The sequence below is a fragment of the Neopsephotus bourkii genome, unplaced genomic scaffold (assembly GCF_033783945.1).
Source record: "Neopsephotus bourkii isolate Nb327-2 ecotype Australia unplaced genomic scaffold, CSIRO-AGI_Nbou_v1 NB_1792, whole genome shotgun sequence".
NCBI classification, from domain to species: domain Eukaryota; kingdom Metazoa; phylum Chordata; class Aves; order Psittaciformes; family Psittacidae; genus Neopsephotus; species Neopsephotus bourkii.
The window spans coordinates 12,907,585-12,935,197 of NW_026902266.1; the positions used below are offsets into that span (position 1 = coordinate 12,907,585).

A 27,613-nucleotide genomic window follows, 5' to 3' on the forward strand; every position below is an offset into this window, starting at 1 on the left:
TGGTATGAATATAAGAATGTACACACCATTAGTTATGTATATGGAAAATGTAGGGGGTTTTTTGTTAGTGTGCCCCTTAGGTAGTGGGAAGGCCAACAACCATTCTGTGTGAGAGTATAAAACCCAAGGGATACTCTAGCTGCGGAACACCAGTTCTCAAGTTACACTGCAGGCTGCTGCAGGACAGATGGCATCCACTGTACACAGCTGAACAGCAGCTCGGGGTATATTAATCTAAAAGGGTAAGAATCCTTTCTTTTTTCTACCCTTACAATGTGTGTATGGGGGGGAGGGGGGGACATGACACGGATAATCTGCATTTTGCGGCTTCACTGATTGTATTTTCTAAAGAAAAAATAAACCCACAAAAATTTGCTTAAAATCAGTCTCCGAAGTAGACAGTTCTTATCCTGGGTAAACAAAAATATCCAACAAATCAACATTCTAAACATACATACTTAAAGGTCACTTCTACAGTCACTAATGTCTTATGATTATTGATGCTTACGTGTGTTTTTTAATGAGTACAAGTGCTGATAAGTTTATGGGGAAAGTACTAACCCAGAAGAAACACTGATATAGTTCTTATTTGTCTTTGACAGCATGTTTGGTCCAGGGACTGAGTGAATTCAACAAGCATTTGAACATGCAGGTTTGGTGCACAGAAAAGGGTGCTCACTGAAGACATTGTTTATTACACTTCTATCCAGTGGTATGTGTTTAGGGTTTACATAAGCAAGACACTAGACAAAAATCTCTAGAAATAACTACCTAACTGTCTGGTGTTTGAACTTTCAGATTTCATCTCCCAGGAACAGCTCACGAGCTGAGTCAGGCTCAGGCTTCAAACCTGCTTTGTTCTCCAGACTTTCTAGTTCTTTACGCACTTCCTGAATGATGCTGCTTTCTTCATAATCAGAAAGACTCTCTCTGGGTATCAAGCTGAGGAATGGCATCTCATCCATGATTAAGGGCTTTTCTTTTTCATTATCCCTGGTTTCATTGGCAGAGTGTTCACACACAGATGTAGTGCTCTGGCTGTTGGAAAGAGACATCTGTTCATGTAATACATCTTTTAATGTTCTTTTGCTAATTCCTCAATAAAATTCTTCGTTCCCTCCCCACATGAAAGCATGTTAAATGTGCAATACTGTCCAGTCTACCATAGCTGACTTGATAAACAACTAATTTTTACATGCTTGACAGCTGGAGAGTTAAGGATGGGATTTTCACACACACAGCTATAACAAAGGTCCTAATAGGCACAGATGTTTGATGCTGGGACACAAGATGGCAGTGGCCCTCAGCACAACCTGGGTCTTCTGCCTACAAGTGCTCCTGGTAACTAGGCCTTTCTGTTCACATCACAATAACAAGTTAAGAAACATGACACTCCAGCTTTAAAGGAATGCCGAAAAAAATACTGCTTGCTATCAAGCTGTAGAGTTGAGCATTACATATTTGGTTCTCAACAGGATACTGTAATAGATAAATTTGTTGCTACTTTTGTTTTGAAAAGTGGCTTCAGTTGCCTGCAGACAAATATCCCATGTTGTTGTAGGAAGTTTGGTAAAAGGAAAGTTTGAAGAATGTTTTATATTTGTTGATAGGAGGTGGGGGAGCAGAACTTCATCATGGTATCCGCTGTGTCTCTGCGCTGTGAGCAGGAACCTGTGATAGGGCAGGGAGACCACTGCTAGGGCTATGCCCCCTTTATAGCTGCTTAAAGCAGCACCCTCTTTCATTGGAAACAAAGGGTGAATGAACTAAAGGTGTTCCTGGAGCTTATTTTGTGTGCATTTTGTATTCTTGTAAGCTTTGCTTCCTATGAGCTTTAGTACGTCCAGCTGTGGGCAGGCTAACCCTGTGTTCGCTAAGATAGAATCTCATGGTTTCAGTGTTTAGCACTCACTAGTAATATGTAGCCAACGGCCATTTCAAGCAGAGATGGGCTGCTTCTTTAAAAAAATCTGAATCTTCAAATTCACCATGGAAACTCCCAGAAGCAGCTTTATCTTTCTGACCATGTGAGTCTTGTGCACGTATGCACAGTATTTCTGTGTTTGTGATAGTCCTAAACAGGTAATTTTTGTGACTGTAGCTGGATAGTTATAATCACATCCCAATTCATTTCTATGTTTCTCTATCCCTATGAAAACTGTTCTCCTTCTTGAGAAAAGCTGTCAGAACATTTTCTAATGAGGAAGAATCTGCAAGTTCTGTATCTATTTACCACAGAAAGAGACCCCTCAAAACTTTCTAGCAGCTTGCTTGCCCGCTTTTGCTGTTTACCTCTGAGGTTGGCAGCTCAAGCCACTTGCACATGGGCACTGCTCAAGTACTCCATCGGGTTCCAGTTCCCAGGTAATCAGATTGAGAAGTCTGTTTGAAGGATCGTGGCAGGGCTCACCTTCTTCAGGTAATGAAGTGCACACAGGAAACAGTAGATCTGCATAAAAACATAGAATAGTCAGGGTTGGAAAGGACTTTAAGATCATCTAGTTGCAATCCCCCGCCATGGGCAGGGACACCTCACAGTAGACTGGTGCCCAAGGCTCTGTCCAGCCTGGTCTTGAACACTGCCAGGGATGGGGCATTTATCACTTCTGCATGCCACAGTAAATTAAGAGAAATGCTTAACTGTTTGCTAAACTGAGATGACCTGCTTTAAGTCTATACACATGATATAAAAAGACAGACTTGATCACTTTTTAAGTCCTTTTACATATGAAGGAGCCATAACTTACTGTTCTTTCCACTAGGTGGGAGTAAGAGAGTGCAAATTTATGCTTAATGCACAAGATCAACTTCTGCTGCTTCAGGAAGAGACTACTGTCAACATAGTAGTACTGCACAACCCCATCCCTTGGAGATCTGCAAGACTATGCTAAAACCAACAAAACTAACATTACAGTTAGTTGTTTACAACACATAGGACTGATGGCTTAAAACCAGAATAGAGAAATACCGGTGTTTCGGAACTCTTATTTTTCTTATTTCTTTGCAGTGGTACAAATACAGAGCACTTGTTAAGAGACTAAATGAAGTTACAAGAACTACTACTCCGCATTTAATTTGTTGTAGTCACTCTGCAATAGGCAAAGCTGTCTCATGGCATTGGGGACTTGGTAACTTTGTTTCTGTACAGGTGTCAATTTCAACCTGTGTAACAAAATATTATGCCTTTTGTGTTTCCTGATGCTAGCAACTTACAGTGTCAATCTTGAATCCAGCTCTTCCAGATGTTCCTATCAAAGCTCTCTTCCTTCTTTTGGCTTCATTTGCCTCATATTTTGTGGTATGGCAGAATAAAATATGTGAAGAGTTCAGAATTTATGTTCTAGAAACAGCCTTGGTCAAAATGCATATATGTGTGTGTGTACACAGATTGTGTACTTTAACGGATATGACTTAATCAGTTCCTAATGCAGAAACAGATTATCTTAAGCAGTGAATGCTCCAAAGTTCACTACAGTTTTATATAAAAAATATCCATGTAAAGACACTCCAATATTTAGAACAAACTTTTGCAATACTCTAATGATGAAGAAAGGCCTAACCTGAAAAGCCCTAAAGCATTGCTACATCAGACAAGCACAGAGAATAAAAATCCATTGCTATTTAAAGTTTTAACAGTTGGGTTCCAAAACTCTAGTCACTATGCCTATCTATTGTATTGTTCCTTCCTGAGTTACAGGTTTGCACTAAATTTCGTTTCAAGCCAAACACTAACTTACACTCGCTGTTGATTGTCTTATGCAGTTGAAATACTCATCATGAAGACACAGGTTGGTCAGATCCCATAGGAAATCAAGGCTACAGCAGCAGTACTACCCTCACGGTAGACAGCCTAGTGCTACTACCACCAGTGTGATGCATATTACTGATCTACTCATCTCTGCAGCGTAAGCAGATACAAAGCACTGTGTGGTGAAAGTAATAGGCATTTATTAAAAGTGCCCTTTCTGTCTCATTTCAGAATCACAGTACAATGAAATCTGTGATAGAGGTTGGAAAAACCTGTAAATGCTTTAGGCAGAAATCTAATAGAAGGAAAATAAAACTGTTCTCACCAAACATTGAATTTATCACTGAAGGCCTACCACGTAATGCTCAAAACCTCTAAGTGCTTTAGGCAGAAACCTGATGCAGGGCTGGGGTAACCCTCCTCTAGCAGAGCCAGATTAAAAAGCATCTAGAGAAATAGCTACCTGTGTGGAAAGATGGTTGGAATTGTGTCCTATCACTGCAAAATTAAGGTGAACTATGATGAAAACTACAAGGAACTAGTGGGTATAAAAGAGTAGAAGAAGCTGGGCCCTGACCAGACGAGATTTTTGGGACTGATTTCAGGCCTGATACCTTCTCCTCCTGTCCTACCTTCTGTAAATTGAGTTTCACATTCCCATGTGGACTGACAACATAATCTGGAACATAATTCCTCTATGTATCTTGGCTGTCTGGTTAGTACTGCATAGCATGGTGCCCTGGAAGGCTGTCATAAAACTCAGAGTGTGAAATGTATCTGTAATGTGACTCTGATGGTCTGTTTGCTGAGAGAAAGGAGAAGCCACATTCAGTAATCTCATTAATTTCTTTTGTACATTTTTCATTCTCTTACTTTAGTTCTACTGGGTGGAAATTTGATGCTGAGCTCTGCTACTTTTAAATGTGTGAGACTCTCCTTTAGAAAGAGCAGATTTTTGAGCTTCTCATGCTGGTGTCATCTCTAGCGTGCAACAGGATTTTCTTTGACTACTGTGAACCTCTGTCAGACTTTTCTCACTCCTAATTCTATTGAAGTTTTATAATGAAGTTACCAAGGTGTGCTTCACAGGCTGAGGCAGAATGACGTGCTGATTCTGTTGTGATTTAGCCACTTGAGCTAAATATAAATACTCCCAACTCCTGTATGATAAAATGAATAGGATAAAAAGCAAACCTCTGTACCTTTCTGAAAAGCACAGCATGTTCCAGGGTTGCAGTCATGCTGATTCTCACAAATGGTGCCGTTCTCTCCTTTTAAAATGGATTTCCTGCACTCACCCCAAACGCAAAGCTGGTCTCCACAGCATTCAACATCCCGTGAGCAGTGCTAGCAAATGGAAAAAGCACAGGACAAAACTGTCTCTCTAGCAGTAATTGCATATATCAACAGAGAGCTAAACATACAGCTAGATCTTGTCCTGAAGACAACTGCATATATGTGATTTACATGTATGTGTGTCATGTTCCCACTTTTTAAACCAAACTGCTTTAGATCACACAGAATCACAGAATCCCAAGGGTTGGAAGGGACCTCAAGAGATCATCTGGTCCAACCCCCCTGCAAGAGCAGGGTAACCTAGAGTACATCACACAGGAACTTGTCCAGGCATTCTCAGCTTCAAGCAAACAGAACTAGTTGCCAGACAGGAAACTCCACAGCAGAGTAACAGCATTCCTCCTATACTATTGTACTTCCAATCTTACAAAACCTGAATTCTTATTTTAGCATTTATATGAAAATGGATCAGCAGCCAGATATCCTAAATTGTAATACGGATTTTAAGGCAGCCTTTTGCAATCAAGGGACGCAGAAATTAACTAAAATGTTGCCAATGAAAACGTTACAGAATTTTTTGTTTGATTTTCATTGTTAAATGCAGTCAGGAATTTACAGTTTGTTCAGAAGGATAATTTCAAAGAGCAAAGAAAAAAAACCTTTCTTAAATCCATCTTCAGTTACAAGAAGAACCAGGCCTCATCTGGAAGCAAGAATCTTTGACAAAAAATCTCCGAAAAAATTAGCTTTGAGAATCAGAAGTGCAAATCTAGCTAGAGCCAGCTGTGCATGGTAACTGTCCTCCTGCTTCAACTGTACACACCTAATAACCCAACCTAATGCAAACAGGGTGTCACTTTGTTTCTCTCTTTTAGGTGGCTTGATTAACATCTTGGATTCACAGTAGGTCAGTGTTTTAACAGCTGTTTTCTGTCTGTGTGAAGCCCTGTCTGGGCAGCCATTCAAAATCAGAATTTCTTGCCCAGTGGATCCCACAGGAAGTGCTGAACACAGGGCACAGAGTGGGACTGCACCAGCATGAGTAAGACCTGCTAATTAAAATTAAAAATGTTTTGAAATTGTGGGGAGTTCTAGGTCAGGGAATTGGTCCCAGCACCTTCAGTCTGAGCTCACTTTACAGCAGGAGTCTAGCTAGGACCCAATTTTTACTTTCTTTATCCTACACATCTTCTGAGGGCTGCAAAAAGAAGAGGGGGGGTAGGTGTTATGTCACTCCAATGTTGATTTTTCACTATTCCATGTTAACATGAAAAATTATCTATTTAACATTTTCTAAAATATGAAGAATAAGCTTGCTTAATGACACTTCCGCATAATACTACTCAGGACTTGTGTTTAAGCAAGCATTCTGTCCACTGAAGTCAATAGAGCTCCCTGAAGTTACGAAGTATTTCAATCATTTCAGGAACAGCCTGGTGCTTTTAGATTATAATAATCCTATTGATTACATGACTTTACAGCAAGGCTGGCTTGCTTGCTTGTAGACTTAACTGTCTGTAAATGCTCTGAGGAATGAACTTGTTTCACAAGAAGCTGTCAGCAGAACTTAGATGAAAAGTGACAGTCAGATAAAAGCCCTTTTTCAACAGACTGCTCTTAAACTGGATCTTCATCACAGAAAAAGCCTGAACTTCTCAGGTACCTGTGACTCACGGGAGGTAACCTAACCATAGCTACTACCAAGAACATTTAGCTCAAAAGACAGGAATTTACTGCTTCCTGACATTCAGAGATTCAAACAATGTAAATGACCCATGTGAGAGGATCACTTCTGGTGACAACTGCACTACAGCACTGTACAAGTGAAGAGCACTCACTGCTGCAATTCTCTGTGAGTCAAGAGCTGGAAACGACCAACTGTCAGCTGAGCCTTAGGACCTGGCACAGCATTTCATCTTCACCTGTTTCACCGGCAACCTACAGTGCGTTAGTTTACACTGTACTTAGGCCACCTAACAAGTCAAGCTTGAGGCAGGAGGAGTGGAGGTTTTGAAGCATGTGAGAACAGAACAGGCAGGAACACCAAAACCCCCTCCCCCCAAAAAAAAACCTGACAACCCAGCCCAATCCGCTCTACACACCCATTTTTAACCTCATGCAAAAAGCCTTCCATATTCTTTTCTACTAATTTTGACTTGCTGACATTAACAATAACTTCTATATTGAGTTTCTAAAGACCACAGAAAATCACATCTCACTCAGGACTTACTGTATGCTGGGTTTTACAGAGCTGACATTTGTACTCAAAGGTGGAGAACTGGCAGTATTTCCCTGTTTCACAGTCTTCATCAATGATGCACTCCTGAGGAAAAAAGATGAAAGTAATTTGCCACTGTGTGACAGAAATCCATACCTCTTGGAATATCAGGTGGTCTGGAACTGTATTTATTTAGGAACCAATAAAAGAAGCTTGCTTTGCTTCTTCATACAGCTACAGCTCTGAAATAGAACAATGCCATCTCCCTGGTGTACCTAAATACTGTGGCCCCAGATTGCTGGATAGGTTGGCTTCTGTTATAAATATTAGTACCAGAAACCTCAAGAAAACAAATTATCTTGCTCTGCAGGCTCTTGGGAGAGGAGGGTGGTTGAAGACATTTGTATTAAATTTACTCAAATTGCATTAGAGTACAGTTGTGATTCATTACTTGCTGGCTATTTTTTCCAGATGGGGGCAAGACCAAAAGAAAGAGGATGTGCTACAGCAGCTGCAGCAGCCAAGAGTATCTTGATGCTCTGTGGGAGACCATTTTGCAACAGCTTTCTAGATCCCAGGCCAGGTAGCTGTATGCTGTCCTCCCTTTTCTTCCCCAGCAACGTCAGTGCCAACCACAGAAACGCTGCAGTATGGTTAGCTTCCCTAAGCCAGCAAGGACAACCCTAAGGGAGAAGGGAAATATGTTTCCTTTTAACTGCTCCCCTTTGCAAGTGGCAGACAAGTTTTTCTTGGGCAATCTTTGCAGTGCAATTTTTTTATGAGAAATAACTTCTATGCTGAAAAATGCAGTGCTGCTTTGTGCAGGACTGGTAACAGTAAATGCCCCTGGGACTTGATGGTAACTGCAGCACTACCTTACACCAAGTACCTCAGGAGAGCAGTAGAGGTCATACACCATTTGATTTCCTTTCCTTGGCTGATGGTATGTCTCTCGTGTACCTATCACCATAGCCCATCACCTGCGAGATCACAGCTGCAAATGTCTAAATACCAACACATGTAAATTTTAAATCCTTTTTAAACTTAATTTGAATATTGCAAAATATGCAGGAGGAGATTCTCTGCTGACATCATTCCTCTGGCATCATCCTGCTGCCGATGGAGTTAATGTCCACTTAGTAATGCTCTAGATTGTTGAAGAACATGGTATTTCTACATTGCACACCCTTGAGGTGCATGTAACAAACTCACTGTTTCCTCCCTCCTTGTTTGCTGCATGAGTGCTCACCAGACACGTTTGAACACTAAGATTGACAAGTGCTGAAGAGCGAGATGCATCCTAGGGGAAAAAAGAAGGCCCACAGTTCTTCTTAGTGTATCAGCCTTTGTCCCATGGCTATGACACAAGGGCAGGCCTCAGCCTCGCAACGTCTTTGAGCACGTTTAGCTCTTCAAACCTGGAATCCTTCCATGGCTCTAACAAAAAATATTAATGTGAGAATGACACCTGAGATCCTGTCTGAATCACAAACTTGGACTAAAGTTTCTTCACCCAGAGGTCCCACAAGCACAGTGGTAGAGATGGCTCATCTTTTATTCATGCTGCACAGGGTGAACAAGCTGGTCAGGAATTCACAGGTACATAGGATAATACAGAGGTACAGAGGATAATACAGAGAATAAATGTCTACGTTTGCACATCCCTGATGCGTCTGGTTCACAGCAAGGGGTGATGTGAACCCACCTAATAGTTACCTCTTGAAACATGTGATTAACCCTCTTCTCTAAAAAGTGTTTTCTCCAGGCTGCAAACAACCTAGTCAACAGAAGAATAAATCATAGCACTGTTCTGAGTCACTTGTACCCCATCACTGGTTTGTACCACCATAAGGCTGATGCTATCTTTTTGCTATTGGTCAATTAAAAAAGAAGCAATTATACCAGAAATCCATGAATTCTCTGAAGAGACCACTTGACTGCTCCTTGGCAGATATTAACCCCATTTGCTGCAGCAGATCAACTGTCATTTATGCAACCTTTATAAAAAGTTTCCACTAAGCTTTTAATCTTCTCTTTCTACCTTCTCAGACTGCTTCTCCCCAAAATGCTGACTTCTTCCACACCACCACGGTTGGGGTTTGTGCTTCAGCTGCGCTGAAGACCAGCTCAGTAAGAAGTAAAGCTCTTAAATTGCTGTTATCACTGAAAGAGGAAAAGATTACATTGTGTGATATCTATACTGTCTTCATATCTTCTCCAGATTAAACCTTATGGAAGCTTCTTGCCCTGTGTGAGACAAGGTTGCTCTGCATGAAGAGCAGTGTCTAAGTTACCCATTTTGGCTACCTGAAATGTTTTCACAGTTTGATTACCCAGAACACAGAACAGAAGCCAAACACAGTCAGTGGCCTGATTATTTTCGAGTCAATGACACAGTATCTAGGTTATATGTTTATAAAGAAGCAGCAGTCATTTCAGCTATTTTAAGACAGTATCACCAGGTCTAGGCTGCTATAAATTACCAGAATGCTTTTGAAACTTCATTATTCCAGCACAGAGCATATTCTGCTTGTTTGCTTTTGTGTTGCTACATAACCAGGTGGGTCAATATCCCAATGTTATATAGTATGTTTTAGGCTTTTTAGTTCCAAGTTAGCAGTGAGCCGCTTCTCTTCAGTAGCCATGCTCTTTCTGGCCAATTTTCTGTCTGCAGCTTTGTCAGCTTCTTTTATGGATCCCGCTGTATAAACCATACTCAGAATAAACTATACTGTTTCATTCCTGTTCCATCTGCTTTCAGGAAAACAGCCAGCTCTCACTGTACTCAGTTTTTCCAACTGTCCCTCTCCACAAAGGAGAAATCTTGCCCCAATCGTTTTTAAGCTCATGGAATAACTCCCTCTCTAGCTATAAAACCACCTAACACCAAAGTTGTAATTCTCCAGTCACTGCCTTCTCCCGCACTAATGAGTTGCCTGCCAAGAAAGTTCTTTTTCCACTCTTACTGAATTGTGTCCCACCAGTTCAGACTTCCAGTTTTATGAGGCTTTTCAGTTGAGGGAAAAATCCTTTCACAGTTTTCTTTCCTGGCATGGAAAAAGCTTGCTTTCGTGTGTTCTTCGTGAAATTTTGTGCCACTCTTCACGCCAGCTTCCTTCACCCAGGAATTATCATCCGTAGTCAATGCAGAACTCGGTAATGCTTACACATGCAGATGTGTGACTGTTTATCTTCTTTTTTTCTTTTTAATCTTTATCTTTATTTATTTTATTTAATCAGGCCACAAACCTGTTCTAATCGGGCTACCTTGAGACAGAACAGTTGCCAGACCAGCAGCAAACCTAAACATCTTCATAAGCTGCAATAGATCCTGAACAATCCATTTTTTTCTGGAGCTCTGCACACTAGGTTATTTCTCTGAATATTTTGTCTTTGCAGGAGCAACTGCATAAACTGAGGACAGGGGCTGCTGTTTTCTGACATGCAGGAGAGCAGATGCTGGCTTCTGACATGCAGCAGAGCATACAAGTTGAGCAAATAGCTTAAAGACAGAATTAGCTACACTTACAATGGTATACATCTCTGAAATCCATTATGATGTTATATCAGTTAATGTAGCAGCAAAGAAATATGCTGCGTGAGAACTGCTAAAGAATAATGCAACGTGAAAGTAGGATTCCCTGTTTACTAATGGGTACACTAGGACCCATAAGCAACAGAAGCCAGGATGGAGAAGAGCATGCTTTGTACCTGTAAATACATACTCAGCATCCTGTGGGCTCTTACTATACAGTATTGTACTCTGTAGTGCAACACTTAAGATCAATTTAGAGGTTGAAACTGTTCCAAAACTAACAGAGAAAAAAGTACCCAACAAAACCCTGAAACTTTGTGGAAAAGGCTCCATGATGACTGTATTATAAGACTGCTAAACCAATTACTGCTGAAAGAAACACGTTTTCCTGTCTTTGGCAGATTATGCCAAGCTGTTCTTTGTTTTCCGAAAGAATGGTTAATCTTCATGCTTGAGAATAAAAAAGTGACTTATGTTAGTGATAGTGAAGTATGGTAGGACTACTGGGATGACTATGCTTCAAAAGTTTCTCTGAACATGAAGTCCCTTTACATGTTTCTTAACAACTTCTGTTATAAGAAAATTTCCTTTTCAAAAGCCTGTAACTCAAAACTCATGTTAACCTCCATATGTAGCAGCTGCAGATCCTTCCCAAACAGTTCCAGAGCTCACCTAACTGTATCTGTGAGGCAGTGATAATTTCAGCTGTAGCTGGAGTGCTCTAGCAAAATCACTTGCTCACTTTTAAAGTGACATTTCTTAGCAATCGTCACTTCTTAGAGTGAACATTTACTTCTGTGTTTACATATCCCGTTCTAGACTTTGTTTTAATTTCTACAAGTCATTTCATGTTGGACTGCTCTCCGTTTAATGTAGCAGATGGCAAAAACTGCTGAGTAGTAAGGAAAAAGGGCATAAAACCTTATATCATGCACGTACTACATGTATCTAAAAAATGGCAGATTTACACAGAATGGAATCTTGGGTTTTGTGGAAACTACTACCACAGTTTGAATTGCACAAGTGTTCCATGTTTTAATCTCTCAGTTGTCTAGACAGGGCACATAATGCACTTGTCTTTGATGAGATATGAATTAAGTTGCCTTGACATATCTCAAAACCTCTGTAATACTTTCCAGCAGAGTAAATCTCTTACTGTTGTCCTGCCAAGTACATAGCACTACTAAAAATAAGGACTACCGTTAAAAAAGGCATACTAAAAAGAGCAGGCATGTGAGTTGCAAGCTATGGTATTAGTCACATCCTAGTGCTATGTGGGAAAGTCAGCTATGTGTGTGGCTGTTCAACAGGAATGTGACTTCTGAGCTCAAAACTAGTAAGAAAACTCAAGTGACTCCCTCGGTTTTGTCTTGAACTTCACAGAACCAATCTTACCCATTTCCTTTTCCCTGTCAAGAAACAGAAAAAGTCTTAATTGTAGGAACTTTATTTCTGGCTCTCCACATGATGCAGTATGAATGAATGCAAAATACGTCTACATGAAGGCACTTGAGCTTGGCTTTAGGTACTAAAAGCAACATAACTACGTTAGCCTTAACAGACTGTAAAAAAGCCTAGGGAATTAATTGAAGCAGGTTGTAGTCATGCACCCACCAAAGTCAGTGTAAGAAGTCCACTCCTTTCTACACTATCTGCTTATTCTCACCACAAATACAGTGATTCTGTCACTGATCAGACTCTTATGCAGTTAACGCTCCAGGTCAAAATAGGTCAAATAAAATGTTCTATTATCCACAGCTTCTAGAAACTGAGACATCAATGAAAGAAGAAACTACACACAAAAACAAAAAATAGAAGATTCATGACAAATGTCTCAGGATAATGAGAAAAATGATGCCTAGATGCTCTATCAGATCATGTTCTGCTCATCCATGGTCAATACCTCTGTGTGTCATGTAACAATTTCATGGCAGGTCACTCTGCAGAAGCAGTCAATTTTCTTCTCTCACCCTCTCTTTTCTCAGTAAGAATCTAATAATCTGATCCTGGCAAGACTACACTCTCTGCAAATGCTCCTGAGTGGGGAACAACACAAAGTGCTTATTTCAATCAGTTTTGCAATGGTGTCAGAGGAGGCACACCAGAAAAACTGTTCAAAGTTGGCAGAAAAAAACCACAAATTATAACCTGACAGGTAATTAGTCTGTTAACTAAGACCTATTCAACTAAGAAATGAGCAGAGGTCTGTGCAGATGTATACATACACACATATGTAGATGTATACAGCCATATACATAAATATATATAAGGCTACATATTGCAGTGCCTGTCTGCAATAGCAGAAGTCTTGTCTCATTCCACACATTTGCCCTAGAGCAGCAGGACAGTTTATAACATTAAATTCCTCTTCTTTTCTCCTGTTTGTCAGGTATATCATAGGCAGAGTAGGATGGTAGAAATTCTGACAGAAAAATCTCTTCTTAGGCCTTCTGGAAACTTGGTGCTGTGCTACACACTCAGTCCATTGGTTTTTAAACACACAGAGGCTCTATAATCTTCCATATCTGTTAACTAGACAGAGAAGGAATATGCTGAAGTTGGACAATCTGAAAACCAATATTCATGTGTTCCGTGTTTAATTGCTCCCTGTTAAGAAAAACTTTTTTACATAGTATGAGGTTATCAAATGAGGTCAAATTACTGACACATGTTCATAAACCAAGTTTTCCTAATGGTTTTGCAATTAATTGTCTTACTAGAGAAACACATCTACCTGTGGATGTATTAATTGGAGAACAACAATTCTTCGACCTTTGATAACCAGAAGATGAGTCTAAGACCTTGTGGTCGAAAAGATGAGTTTTATTCCAAATACCTTGAGATACAGTAATAGTTGCAGAAGCACTGTAAAACCGTGTTCTGAAGCGCCATTATTTCTAAGTAGTCAGTAATCCTATCAAGATACAGCTTTGATGTAATGGTGTGCCTGGAGGTTGGAGTTTAATGCAGGCGTCCTTTCTCTCTACAGTTGGCAGATACAAAGTTTCCGTGATTCACTACCAAAGTATGTAAATTTTGAAAATTTATGAAAGCAAACAACACTGAGGAGCTGTACACAGCAAGGATGTGAAACAGCTGTGCAGAAAGAAAAACAGTTTAAAACAAGACTTCTGTGCTTAATAGCTACTTGCTAATCTTAATCACTGAATTAAGAGCAGTGCACTGAGTAAGATTCCAGCTTATGCCCAATCCCTCCCAGAACTTATTTCAAACCTTGAATCTTCCATGCTTCATTCTTACATGTTATGCTTTTTTGGTAGTTTACAGCTTTAGCAGACTTATTTACTGTGTCTAAGGTGTCAGCCAAAGATAATACTAGAACAGAAACAGATGGGTAAGAATTCACCCTCAGTGGATTTTGCCTATAGCAGCATTGACAGTGTGAAAGACTGCTGTTACTGTAGAGGAAAGAAATAATATATTTTCCATGAGCTGTAGATGGAAGAAGAAGGGGTTTAAATTACAGCAAGAGAGATTTTAGAGTGAGCATACAAAAGTATTGGAATAAATTGCCTCCATGGCTTGAGGATTTTGAGTACACAGGAGATGAATGTCTGCCTAAAGATGGAGTAGGCATCTGTGTGGTAGATGTTGACTTTCTGAGGCTTCTTCCAGACCTCCTCTTTGGGACATTTGTTGCAATTACAATAAAGCCTTTTAATTTTTTTCCTTTAATTTTCTGTCTGAAATCATGTGTCTAGAGGATATCAACAATAGATGATGACAATTCATGAATAATCATTTCATTTCATAAACAAACTCCAATGAAGAAGGAACTAAAAAAGGTCTTCAGCATACTCTTTATGTCCTTACAAACAGGACACGTGAATGTATTACAGCTTTTTAGCATGTATGATGCCCAAGACAATTCATGGACAAAGAAAGACCACTCTGTGTCTGAGACCGTGATGTCAGCCGCTCTGGCATGTCTTAGGATGCTTCATCCTACCTCTGGGATGAGTGGGCTTTCTAAGGGAACATGTTTGAGAAACTCCTCATGTGATGTAAATCCACAGAACAGGCTCTGAGTCATTTCCAGACAGGGTAACAAGTAAACAAATCTGAAATTCCCACCCCACCCTGCGTATCTTTTTACCAGTTCTGCTGTATTATGATATATTACTCACTGGAATAGAGACAGAATCACAGAATCACAGAATCCCAAGGGTTGGAAGGGACCTCAAGAGATCATCTAGTCCAACCCCCCTGCAATGTGCACTTCTTACTAAGGTAAGAATCAGGACAGGTAGAAAAGTTGGGCGGGGGGGGGGGGTGTCTTTCTATAAGCTGAAGTGGTGAACAACCACGATTTGAAAACTAATACATTCACTGGTGTGGTTTTCCTTTGTGGTAACTATCAAAGTGATTCAGCCCCTCAAAAGGCCAGGCAGACAGTCACTCTGCAAAGGATGCCAGAATGCTGGTTTTGAATCAAGATGGGAGAAAGGACAAAGTGAGACTTACTCAGCTGACACAGAAATGCATTTCTCAAAGGAATACATTTGAAGCCACCATTCTACAGTGCTTGTTTCCTCACATTTGTCAAATCTTTGATGAAACAGAACTGAACAGAAACAGACTTCAATTCACCAATTTCCTTCAATTTCCATGGTTTACCTTTGGAAATTGTTGTAAAAAACACCATCGAGCTGGACTAGTAGCATCGCAGGTGTCTTCCTGACCATAAACAACTGCACAGAAGGCCAAGCAATCACAGATCACATACATTCTGTCTCATCCAACACACTGGTGTAAAACCAGAGTCATTTTAATGATATTGATGCACCTACCCCTCCTGCAGCCCAGGAAAAGGTTACAGAAGACTTAGGCTCATCGTATATGGTTCTATGTGTTACTGGGCCAAGCTCCCAGCCATGAAAAACTGATGCAAACCAGCTGCACATTTAATCCATTCATCTGTATCCTTTGTAATTCAATCATTCTGCTACAGGTGTAAATAAAAACCAGAAAGACAAAACATTTCTGCTTTACATCCAGCACTATAGCCTGTATTTCCTAAAGCCTTTGCTACCGTTGTTACCCTACCAGCTAAAGCTTATTACTTAATTAGATAACATGGTTTCAGCTAAAATCTCAAATAAGCAGCTGCTGGAGCCAATGGATTACACCATGTAATCAAAACCAGTGGAAAAAATTTCTCTTTTGCCTTAAAGCTTTTCCTCTTGTGTGATTAATTTTGTTACATAGGTCTGACCAGAAGAAAGAATTACAATAGAGCCTTTTAATTTTTTTTCCTTTAATTTTCTGTCTGAAATCATGTGTCTAGAGGGTATCAACAATAGATGATGACAATTCATGAATAATCATTTCATTTCATAAACTCCAACAAAGAAACTAAAAAAGGTCTTCAGCATACTCTTTATGTCCTTCCAAACAGGACATAAGAATGTGAATGTATTACAGCTTTTTAGCATGTATGATGCCCAAGACAATTCATGGACAAAGACCACCCTGTGTCTGACACCGTGATGTCAGCTGCTCTACATGCCTTAGGATGCTTCATCATTATTTGTTTTTTTATCTCTCTACAACTTGAACATGATCTGCAAAAGACATTTGGACAGCCTTGGCTCCTGAAACTCGGCATGGTTAAGTGTGAGATGACTAAACTAAAGCCAGGAAAAAGGTAAAACAACTACTCTTTGATTTACACTGCTCCCTTACCACAGAGGCTTGTTTGCAGAAGCATTCTTACAACCAGTATGCAAACAAGGAAAGAGCAGATAACTGAACATGATGCATACCTCCTCACAGATGAAAAGTTTCAGGCAAGCCAGAATTTATTTCCACAACTAACGAGAATGATGAAAGCTTTAAAGCGGTGCGTGGCTCTTGGGTGGACACTGATGAAGCAATGGGTGGGCACTGACTCTCTAAGAGAAAGTCTGTTTTGGAGCCTTCTGGGGAACTTACTGGTTTGCTGCTGTGTTTTTACTAACCATCCCCTGAACACTGAGTCAATTCTAGGCACTGTTACTGTGTTACAGTAATAGTTTATTTTTGGTGAGGAGAACTCTATTCTGAGAAAAATCTTTCTTCACTACTTAATTACTCAGGGGTAAGAGCCCAGATAGGTAAAACTAGTGAGCCAGTTCTTTAGGCATCCTGCTTTTGTGTAAAATTACTCTTTTTTTTTGAGTCTAACTGGAATAGATATACCACACGACAGCACATGAGGATCTGGCAAAATTTAAAACTATTTTAAACACAGGCATAGACCTAAATTACTAATGAAAAGTGTGACTTTCATGGTATCTATTAATACTACACAGTTTTGATTGCCTAGCTTGACAGAAAAAAACCTTACACTAAGGTAGACCAATGGGAAATATGAAGGAAATCCTAGTCACTCTTTTATTTTTTTATTGTTACTAGCAAAGTAAATTTACTAAACTTATTTGAATGACTCCAGACTCCCACACTGATATAAACAAGAGCACAATTTGATACCTTTAATTAGGAGTAACCCCTTTACTGTTGCATCAGTTATTTGCCTGTAAATCCAGGACACTGTTTGAGAAAAAAGTAAATAAAAGAGATAATGATGTGTGTTCTCTGACCTTTGGTGGTTGTGTTTTCAGCCCAAACACCTGCCTGGTTTGCCTAACCTCTCAGCAAAAGGCACCTTGCTTCTCTTTACTCTGATAAGGTCTAGCAGCTGTTTACACCTGCTTGTTTGTTCAGGATGACCAAGCATGATATCTGAGTCCATAGAAACAGCAGTCTCACTTTTCTCCACATCATGCCTATTGCAGGACTATAGTATTACAAAACATCTTCTGTTTGTGTACACTATCCATTCCTGATTCTCTGTGTGGATCCATAACTTTCTATACAGTATTCTCTCTGAGGTAACAAGCCCACTCAGCGTGGGCTAAGTTCAGTAAATGTGGACACTGAGCTGAATTACACATCTCAGCTGGCAATTACAGAGGTTTCCCACCTTCTTCCTCAGAGAAGTTTCTGCATGCAGAATCAGAGGTGACACGCATTTTTCAAACTGCTTATGACAGGTCTTTCATTCAGGCTAACATTCAGATTTTTTTTTAACTATAGTCCAGTTAACATCAGATCACCAATAAAAAGGTGGGGTTTAGAGATACACTGTGACTGACAGTAAGTCCATCCTATCATCCATGAGCTAAATTAAACCTCTTAATAGCTTTTGCATCATTAAGAAGTATTTGCTGCTTATGGAGTTACATATATGCTCAGAGGTATGCACCCACTCCATCACACCTCTCATACAAGGAGGGTATGTCACCTCTGATGAGGTCGACTAAGCAGATTGCTAGCATCAGATAGGTTAGCAAACTTAGAACATCAGAAGGGCAATGCACACATCATACTGCCCTGAAGAAGTTGTGCAAGAGACTGAAAGAACTGGGGATAGATTTGCTGGTGAAAAGCAGTAGGTTTTCATGCATGGTAAGATTTAAAAGAAATACCTATTAGCTTTCCTGCAGGAATTTAGGTGGATTGGGACCCAGCCTACAGGAGGTGTTTTGGTTTAAAATCAAGCTATGACTTGCAAACACTTGAGATGTACTACTTAAAAACTATCCATTGTATGTGACAAAAGAGAGTGCATGCAGGTATTCTGCTTACAAAAGGCCGGTGAAACTGGTTTAGTTTTTTAGCAGGCTGCCATTGTAAGCTACTCATGCTTTTTTATTATTTTTTTTTCAGAAAGCTTTAGCCTGTATTATAACTGTAATAATCTATTTGAGTTACTCTATTTTTTATAAACTTGAAAACCAGTGACAGAGCTTATTCAGATCTCTTAATTCTCTCCTGGAGCATTAACTAGGAAGTGCAGATTGCCTTATCTACATTTACGCTGAGAATTACCCAAAGGGTAAGGACTGTACTAGTCAAGAGAACTGTATTAGTCAAGACATGGTTCATGTAACAAGTTACGTCGACAGAGCAGTCTGGACAGTTAACAAAAGCAAACTAAGAGTGCTGAAGAATTAAATAATTAAGTTTACAAAACTCACCAAATTTAGATATCATGGGATTTTTTGCTAGACAGACACCACGATTTCAACCCAGGAATACACTTACTGTATCTACTGATAGTTTAAGGTTGTTGAGTGCAAGTCACCACAAACTAAACATCCTGTGAAAAATGAAGAAAAACAAAATAGACCCAAATGTAGGACTGCGATGTCCAAATAAGTGTCCTCCTTGAGACACAGGCATGCCAAAGGGAGAATAAATCAACACCAAGATGCTGCATATTCAAATTTCTACCACCAGCTGTTCTCCTGCAGTGATGATGATGAAAAAAAAATGGTGATTTCCATTCCATTAATGCTTCCTTCTCAATTTTCAAAGCTCCTTTTCTCTTCAGCACTAGTAAAAACTCCTCTCCCTGGAGCAGTATGAATCCCAAAAGAAAGCTACTCCAGGATATGTGGCTGCAAACATACTTAGTGAAATCATATAAAAGTTGCTCAAACAGGAATCAAGCAGGTACTTCAGCAGTTCTGGATATCTCTGCAGAGAAGTGGAAGCTTGGTTATGGAGCACTACAGCTTACCCACTGAAAACAAAATTTGCTCTAGAAAAGGGTGAAATGTTGCCTCAGAGATTAATGTTTATTTTTCTTACTATTTTGTTTCTTCTTGCTATTTTACTGTGAGACTGAAGGCTGAAAAGTGCTTTAAATAAGGCCATTATAATGGGGGTACTATCCATTCTATCTCTACAGATAAACCCGTGACCTGACTGACAGTCACTTAAAGAGCCCTCCAAGTCAGCTTGTAAAAACAGTTCCACAGTGACACAGTCCCCCCTGCCCAGAGCTGCAGGGATCCAAGTAGCAGCCTGTAACCATGGAAATAAAGGCCTGGTATGATGGAATGTATCTCCTAAGGACCTGAGCGTGTTTTAAACTCCTAACCAGCTGCTGTATTTGCAGAGGGTGGTGCCAAACGTGTGTGTTCACTCAGGCACCCACCCACCTTTGCAGAGAAAGAGCAAGCACCTTGCACAGAATCCACAAAGAAACTTCGACCTGCACTGTGTAACTAAGGAGGAGGAACAGTCATGCCCTTGAGAGCCTCTACCATCAAAGACAAGTGAAAGAAATGAATGTGCTTCATAGTGCCAAAGACAAAAAATGTATGGTACTGATATACTCTCCCTAGATATTAGCATCTTTAAAAATGTCTTTCAAGAAAGAGAATTGAAAGTAACGAGATGTACTTGTCTGAAAAAAACTCAAACTTGTTAAAAAGCACGTTATTATTTTTATTTATCAAATTAATACAGACAAGAAAAAAATCTGCAGTACACTAGCTTTGGATTAGAAGAGAGGGCTTATATAAAATACTACTCTGAGTGCAACTGAGTAGAAATGCAACCAACATTTGTGCAGCAAATCTTATCTGTGCCAATTTTGTTTCTTCTTATTTTTCGTGCTTGCTTTTCATTGGTTAGGCTCGTGTATCACAACTGAAATAGGACTAGTCTACAAACTAGAAAAAAAAAATAATGATTTTCATCTGGTAATAAAGAGTGCTGTTACTTCATCTTGAGCTGACTACTGGAAATTAACTGTTAATTTGCAACCTAACCAGTGTCCCTAGAGAAGTAAACTATAGAGTATCTGAGCATTAAACTAAGGAGCAAGTGGGTGTAAAACCCTGCACAGACGTAACATGCACATCCAGCCACCTCTTTCCTGTATTCAGGTTCTTTCAAGGCACTAGACTGTTGGATCAAAGCCTGACATCTATGCTGGTGACTGCCAGTCCTAACTGATATCTGAGAAAGTGAATGTTAGTCAGAGAATGTAAAAGGTATCTCCAAGTCATGCAGTGCCTCTAAAGAACTGGATTGCATTAACAGCAGTGACAGGCAGCACAACTCCTCTTCTGGAGACTTTAAATACTGATAGTCTTCTTTCCATCAAAATACTGTCAACTGAGCCATTCAGTAAGAAAGAACACAGTCTAAAGAGAACACATTTGTGATGCAAAGCCAAGAAGAAATACTATCTGAGAGGGAAAAGTGTGTGTAAGATTATGCCTTATGTTTCTGTAATAGTGTATCTGAATTATAGTATGTGTATAAACCTAAATACACTATAGATACATGTATTTCTACCTGTTTGCAGGGCTGGCACAGGCACTGTGATTTACAAAGCAGACAACAACCTATTTTCCATGAAGCTGCTTCTCCAGTGCCGTATTTCATTCCAGCCAGTATGTGGATTTACTATTGCAACACAGACCTATCACAAGACTTTGCCCACTTGTGGGGCTTTTGTGTCATGTCTCAAAACCCTAAAAATGTAACTGGAAGAACTTTCAGTGATTTCAGTGGCTTATAATTTGGCTCAGAGAATAAATGTGAACTGAGGGTTGTAGAGTTCCAGTTATTACTAAATACTGCAGCAATAAATTATACAGAGTTTACATTCCAGAGCAGGTGGTTTGCTACAGTGTTTGATGAATTGTTGTATTTACCACACGGTTTTGAACCTAAAGTCAAGGAGTTGTGGTTCTTTAACTTTTGTAAGCTAAGCTTATAAACTGAACCTATGAAACAGGTTTAGTTTTCAGCCTTCAGTTTCCTTACAATTTTAAAAGTTGAGCTTGTATGATAGCATGTGCCTATTTCTTTTAATTGGCAGATTGAAAATAAAACCAAATGTATGCTTCTCAAGAGACACCAACCTGAAGGCTACAGGAATAGCATAAGAACAGAGGTCCTGTTTCCAACAGCTGGCTCCCTACAGCCTCTGCTACCAAAATCTTTATCCTCATAACAAAATGTCAGTATACCTTTTCAAATGACTGTCAATACTTACAGCTACTATTACACAGACCTCTTGCTACATTGTAATACACAGCAGGACGAATCACTGATGCATTACAGAACAGCATATACTAACTGTATTTAGAGACCCACTGAGATAATCTCCAGATTTCAGAAGGTTTGTATTTAACTTCCTGGAGAATACAAAAGCTATACATGCTATTACTTTGTTGCTAAAGTTTAAAATAAGCAGCAAAGAAGCAGAATTACTCTTCTACCATCCACTGGCCTGCACCCTGGAAAGTGACTGGGACATCCCACAATGTCACATGACACTTCAAGTATGAAAATGTATGTATATAATAATGACCTAAGGGGCCAGTGCAAAGTTTTATGTAACTAATTTTTCCCCAGTATTTTTTGTCAAGTTTACAGATCTAAACAATAGTGCTTTTAATTTGGGCAAAATTTTCCTTCCACTTGGTAGGTCTCTCCTTGGCAGCATATTTTTCTTCCTATAACCCAAATTTTCCAATTCTCAATTTCATGCCATTACTGTTAAAATAGTTCTTCAACCTTGTAGTGCCCTAAGTTATTCATATTCCCCCTTAATGTGTAAAGTTATCTAGTATTTTCAGATTTACTTCTGTTAGGCATCTCTTGGTCAAATTAATATATGCATTTACCCACTTGCCTTAAATAACAACCGAATATGTCTCTTGGTTGATTTTCCCATTTAGCTTTTTCTCTAACTTGGCAACCTCTAAATCAGGTGTTTATAGCATGGGCACACTTAAAGTTCAAAATGAGCATGAGAGGGGAAATAAACATTAACAAATGTGGGTGGTTTTTTTAATATATGAAGCTTGTAAAGAACTTTGCATAACCATTGGAAAAATTTAGAACTATTTTTTACAGCTATGAAGAATGATTATACACAAAAAGCAAGCCAAATACACTATGAAACAACACCAGTGTTGTGTCCCGGTGCTAAGAAGGTCAAAAAGTTTGCCTTTGTACACTGCGTTTGAAGATGATGACCGTATTTGCTTGGAAAAAGCCATCTGAATTGCCTTACACATACCTCATTATTAAAAAGCACTGTGTCGTATTTTAACACTTTGTATAAAACCAACCTATAGCTTAGAACAGTTGCAATTTACTGTGTACCTTGACTTACCACTTAATCTATAAGCTTGGCAAAATAGTTAAAAATAAGTACAGCAAACACTACCAACTTATTTTGCTACTTGCCACTTTCAAAATTTAACAGCAGCATAAAAATACTAGCTGAAAGAGGAAAAACTTACTAAGAGGATAACAGCAGAAAAGATGCATTAATTTCAGGTTTTATGTCCATTAAACATAGGAACTACCACCATAACTTTTTGTTTAATAAACGTTTTATAAAATAGTTAAAGAGCTGCTTTAGTGAAAGAACTGGATAAAGTTACTCTAGAAAAAGCCAGGGAATGTTAAACTAAAATTAAACCACAAACTATTAGCCAATTGAAGCCAGCTATGCGAGGGAACACTGGCAATTACTGTCTTAGCAAGAGCATTAAAAAAGTTCTTTTGGTAAAACTGAAGAAAACCTAACAGTTGTTCCAAGTAGTGGTACATGCTGAATTTCTCATGGGACTACTGATGTTTAGCAAATATACCTGTGTTTACAGGACTCAGCTAAAGAATATTCTTAATCTTTTAAATTCTTTGAGACTCCTTAAACAACCATATTTCCAGAGAGGAGGGGGATTTATTGTCCCACCCGTCCCAAAAGTGACTTTTCACAACCTGTTGTCTATCACTAAGTTAGGCTGAAAAGCAACTACAGACATATATTGTTCCATAGACTTCTCATGATAGACAATTTGGAGTTTATTTTCCAGTGTTAAAAGTCTAGAAAGCAATTTTTTTAGGAAACCCAAGAGCACAGAGAGGACATATATGAAGAACTGTTACACTAAAGGTTTATTTGTGCTGGGAAGGGCTCTGTAACTATCTTTGCTATTTGAGTACAACATTTACATTGGACAGACAAAGCGAATATTCAGATCAAGCACCTCAGTTAACCACAACATTGAAATACCACTTCCAATTCATAATATAATATGCCTAAGTTAAATTAATTAAAAAACAAAAAGCATTTTTGACTGCTTACCCATAATGGTTTTGTGTTTTAAAGCATTCAGAAACTTCGCTAGGTGAACTGCACCATGCTCTTCTGAGTGATGAACATAAAGCATTTTGTTTAATTTTCAACAGGAAAAAATGTGCCCACTTACATGATTTCTTTTATTTTCTCCATCTTTTATAGATGTAATAACTGTCTCAGAAAAAATTGTTGATCCAGTTTTGTTATCTGTAACCTGATACAACAAAAGAAGAACAAAATATCAGACTACAATTTTTATTACTGCTTTTTTACTCTCAGTCCTACATTGTGTAATATTTAACTCACCCGCTCCCTTTTTTCCCATTTTGCTGTCAATCATATAAAAATCCTAATCTGGAGGAAAAAGTAGATTACAAGGCTACCTCCTCATCTATTCAAAATGTCACTGTAAGGAAGCTGAGTGGGAGATGGTCTTCCTTTTATGACCCATGTAATAGCTCTACCCATGTTCTATTTTCAGAAGGAACTTTTTTCAAAATGAATTATTATTTCACATTAACCTTTCATGACATGTGCCCCTACACAGTGACTAGTCAAGCAAATAAGAGACAATAAAATCCCAAAGTAATGATCATCAGGAAAATATATGCTCCAAATTATTTTATTTCTTCCCAAAACATGAATTTTTTTTTTTTTTTGAAGAAAAGGTGTGTAAGAACCAGCAGCTTGCTATATATGTTTTGCTATGTATGTTTTCTCATACCTTATCAATCTCTTGATGAGTCTGAACAGTTTTATTGCCAATTCTGGTTTCCGTGTTGGACTCATTATGGTAGTTGGGAGGTAGGTTTTCAAAGTTTACATCTGACAGTTTTTTTGCCCCTTCCTCTTCAGCTTCCATCTGCCAAATTTAAATAAACCAACTGAAAATTAGCAACTATTACACAAAAGAGAACCAGCAGTGCTTCTTGTGCAGCCCTCAGTAACACCCTGTTTAATTATGCGATGCTGTTAGCACAGATCCCCCTCTATGGGTACGCTTACTCAGCTGTTTCAGACAGTGACAGCAGCAACTTGTTTAATGGACTAGAAAAACAGTGATGAGCTAAACCCTTGAGCTCTGCACTGTTTACACCAAAGTCAGTCCCTGTGAGGATAATGTGTGCAAAGACTAGTGACAAGTTGGTATCTGCAGAGGTTGATGCCAGTCAAGAGCCCAGCTTTCTGTTTTTTCCCAGAAAATCACTAAACACTTCAGATACACTTTCGCATCTGACAAAGAAAATGTTCTGGCAGGGCAGAGACACAGCCAGAGCCCCCAAAGTCAATAGAAGGAGTCCTACAGATCAGGGTGCATGCATCCAGAATTTCATTCTCCAATTCCCACAGTCTTTGCCAGATGAAGGCTCAACAAGAAAGGGAGTGCTCTCTGTATCAGAAAACAGTAAGGTCAGCAAAAAGGCACTGTAAACAACACAAACTGTGAATAACTTGCATCCCATTGTTATTTGCAACTGCTGCCCTAGGACGCCACAAATTCAGTCAGGCTGAACAACAGGATTTTTCCCAAGACAAAATTTCTCTTTCTGGTATGTCTGTTTATTTTAAATGACAGCTGCCAACCTTTTTGTGTGCGAAGTTTTTATCTGCTAAGACGCAGTCCAGACAACCCACATTTTGTGCTGTGTACAGACCATTCCTCAATCCAGAACTGACAACAAAAGAATAAAACAGGCAGAAATTTTGACTAGATCTTTATTTTAACTGAGCATATTTTGGGCATTGTAAAGAATACTTTTTAAAAGAATGAAAAGAATGTTTTGTCTCGATGTGTTTGCAGTCTAAATAAAGGGAATGACAGAGGCAGATTTCAGCAACTGTCCAGAAGACAGTAAAAGTTCAGAAATTATCTAATTATAGTAAACAAATGTCTGTTTTCAAAGTGGATTGTAAGCAAATTTTGTCATGTAAATTTTGAATGAGAGGAAAAGAGAGTTTGGAAGGAGGATTCTTAACACAAAGGGGGGAAAAGTGCAGAAGTAAGGGAATGCAGGAACAAGGTCTTTGGAAGGGGATACGAGACAATAGCTCGGGGTCTAGGCTGAGTTCCTGGCTTTGAAATAGGTCCTGTGCAATTCTGGGTAGGCAATTTGAAATCAAGATACAGAAGGCCCCTGAGCAACCTGGTCTAATGGAAGGAAGATCATCCTTGCCTGTAGATGATCTTAAGGTCCTTTCCAACCCACACCATCATATGATTCTAAGCTGATTCTACACATGTGTTTTTAGGACTTACACTTTCAGATCCTGGTTTGGGATAACCTCTTGTTATTGTCTTGGTTCTGTACAAAGACAATAAAGTAGCTCTTCTCTTCAGTCCTCCCCTTGCCACGTACTGCTGTTTTCTTACTTTCTGAACCAGGCGGACTATTTGCCTGCACCTTCGCCTCACCACCTGCCCTGGTGGCTTTACAGTGGAACCCCCGGGCCGCAGGACAGCAGCCGAGGGGCACAAGAGTGCGCGGGCTATGTGAGGAGCGGGGCGGGAAACCCTGCCGGGGAGCAGAATAACGCCAGGAACTGAGGGGAGACCTCCCACCACAGCGGGGGCCGCGCCGGCGCCCCGCACCTCCCGCCTCCCGCCTCCCCGCCTGAGGAGGGCGGCAGGACCGGGCGAGGGAACCGCGGCTCTCGCCCTCCTCAGGCAGCGGCTCCTCACAGGGGGGCGCGGGCAGGGCCGGACGCCGGTTTCCTTTGTGGTACGCATGGAGCTGGCAGTGCTGAGGGGGCGCGGGGAGGCACCTCCGCACAGGGGTCGTCGAAGGCGGATGAGTGAGAGGATCGCGCCGCTGCGCTGCCCGCAGGTGCGGGGCGGCCCTGCCCAGGGGTCTGAGTGAGTAAGGGTCCCCCACGCCCAGCCCCTGCCTCACCTCTTGCACCGCGTTGCGCAGCTTGTGCTGCGTGTCCTCCATGAGCGCCTCCACCTCCCGCAGCATCTCTCCCAGGCTGGCCGCCCGCCGCCGGCCGCTGCTCCCCGCCGCGGCGCAGCATAATGCCCCCAGCACAGCCGCCAGCAGCAGCCATCGCGGCCCCACTCCCCGCAACATCCCTGCAGCGCCGCTGCCCCTCAGCACTGCGGGATGGCTCTCGGAGGTGGGGCGGGGCTGGGCGGGAGCGGGCGGCCCCGCAGCGCCGACCTAGCTCCGCAGCCTCCCGCCGGCTCCGCAGCGCCGGCCCACACAGGGCTGGCCCGGCCCCCGCAGGCTCCACAGCCCGGCCCGGCCCGGCCCCCGCGGGAGCTCGCAGCAATGCGTGAGAGGCACGACGGGGAGCAGGACCCCGGGCGGGAAGCTGCCCCCTGGGGAAGCGGGAAGGGCTGAGGGAGGTGGGGGAGAGATGCTGAGGGAAAGGAGCAGTAGGAGCTTCCCGTTCAGACCCGAGCCCGCCCTTCTGATGATTTTTATTTTTATTTTTCTTTTTTAACAGGTTTAATGCGAACAGGAGTGCCTTATCCTGGAGACGAGGAGGCTCGAGGGAGACCTTACAGCAGTACCAGTACCTAAAGGGCCAACACAAAATCTGGAGAAGGGCTTTTGGCAAGGACATGCAGGGACAGGACGAGGGGGAATTGCTTTAACTGACAGAGGGGAGATTTAGATTAGATACACGAAGAAGTTCTTTCCTGTGAAGGTGATGAGGCTCCGGCACAGGTTGCCCAGCGAAGCTGTGGATGCACCATCCCTGGCAGTGTTCAAGGCCAGGTTGAATGGGGCTTGGAGCAACCTCGTCTAGTGGAAGGTGTCCCTGCGTGTGGCAAGAGTTTGGGACTAGGTGAGCTTTAAGGTCCCTTCCAACACAAACCATTCCATGACTCTATGATTATATATT

At 40.7% G+C, this 27,613-nt stretch overlaps 1 protein-coding gene across 1 annotated transcript; it reads right to left on the reverse strand.

Moving 5' to 3' along the window:
* Positions 1-483: 483 nt before the first annotated feature.
* Positions 484-26,935, reverse strand: DKK3 (dickkopf WNT signaling pathway inhibitor 3). Its single transcript, XM_061380213.1, has 7 exons — positions 26,656-26,935; positions 24,489-24,626; positions 23,895-23,978; positions 7,275-7,367; positions 4,951-5,095; positions 2,293-2,449; positions 484-1,038 (listed from the first exon to the last, which is right to left on the reverse strand). The coding sequence occupies exons 1-7, from the start codon at positions 26,830-26,832 to the stop codon at positions 795-797; spliced, it is 1,038 nt and encodes a 345-aa protein (XP_061236197.1). The 5' UTR covers positions 26,833-26,935; the 3' UTR covers positions 484-794.
* Positions 26,936-27,613: the final 678 nt, after the last annotated feature.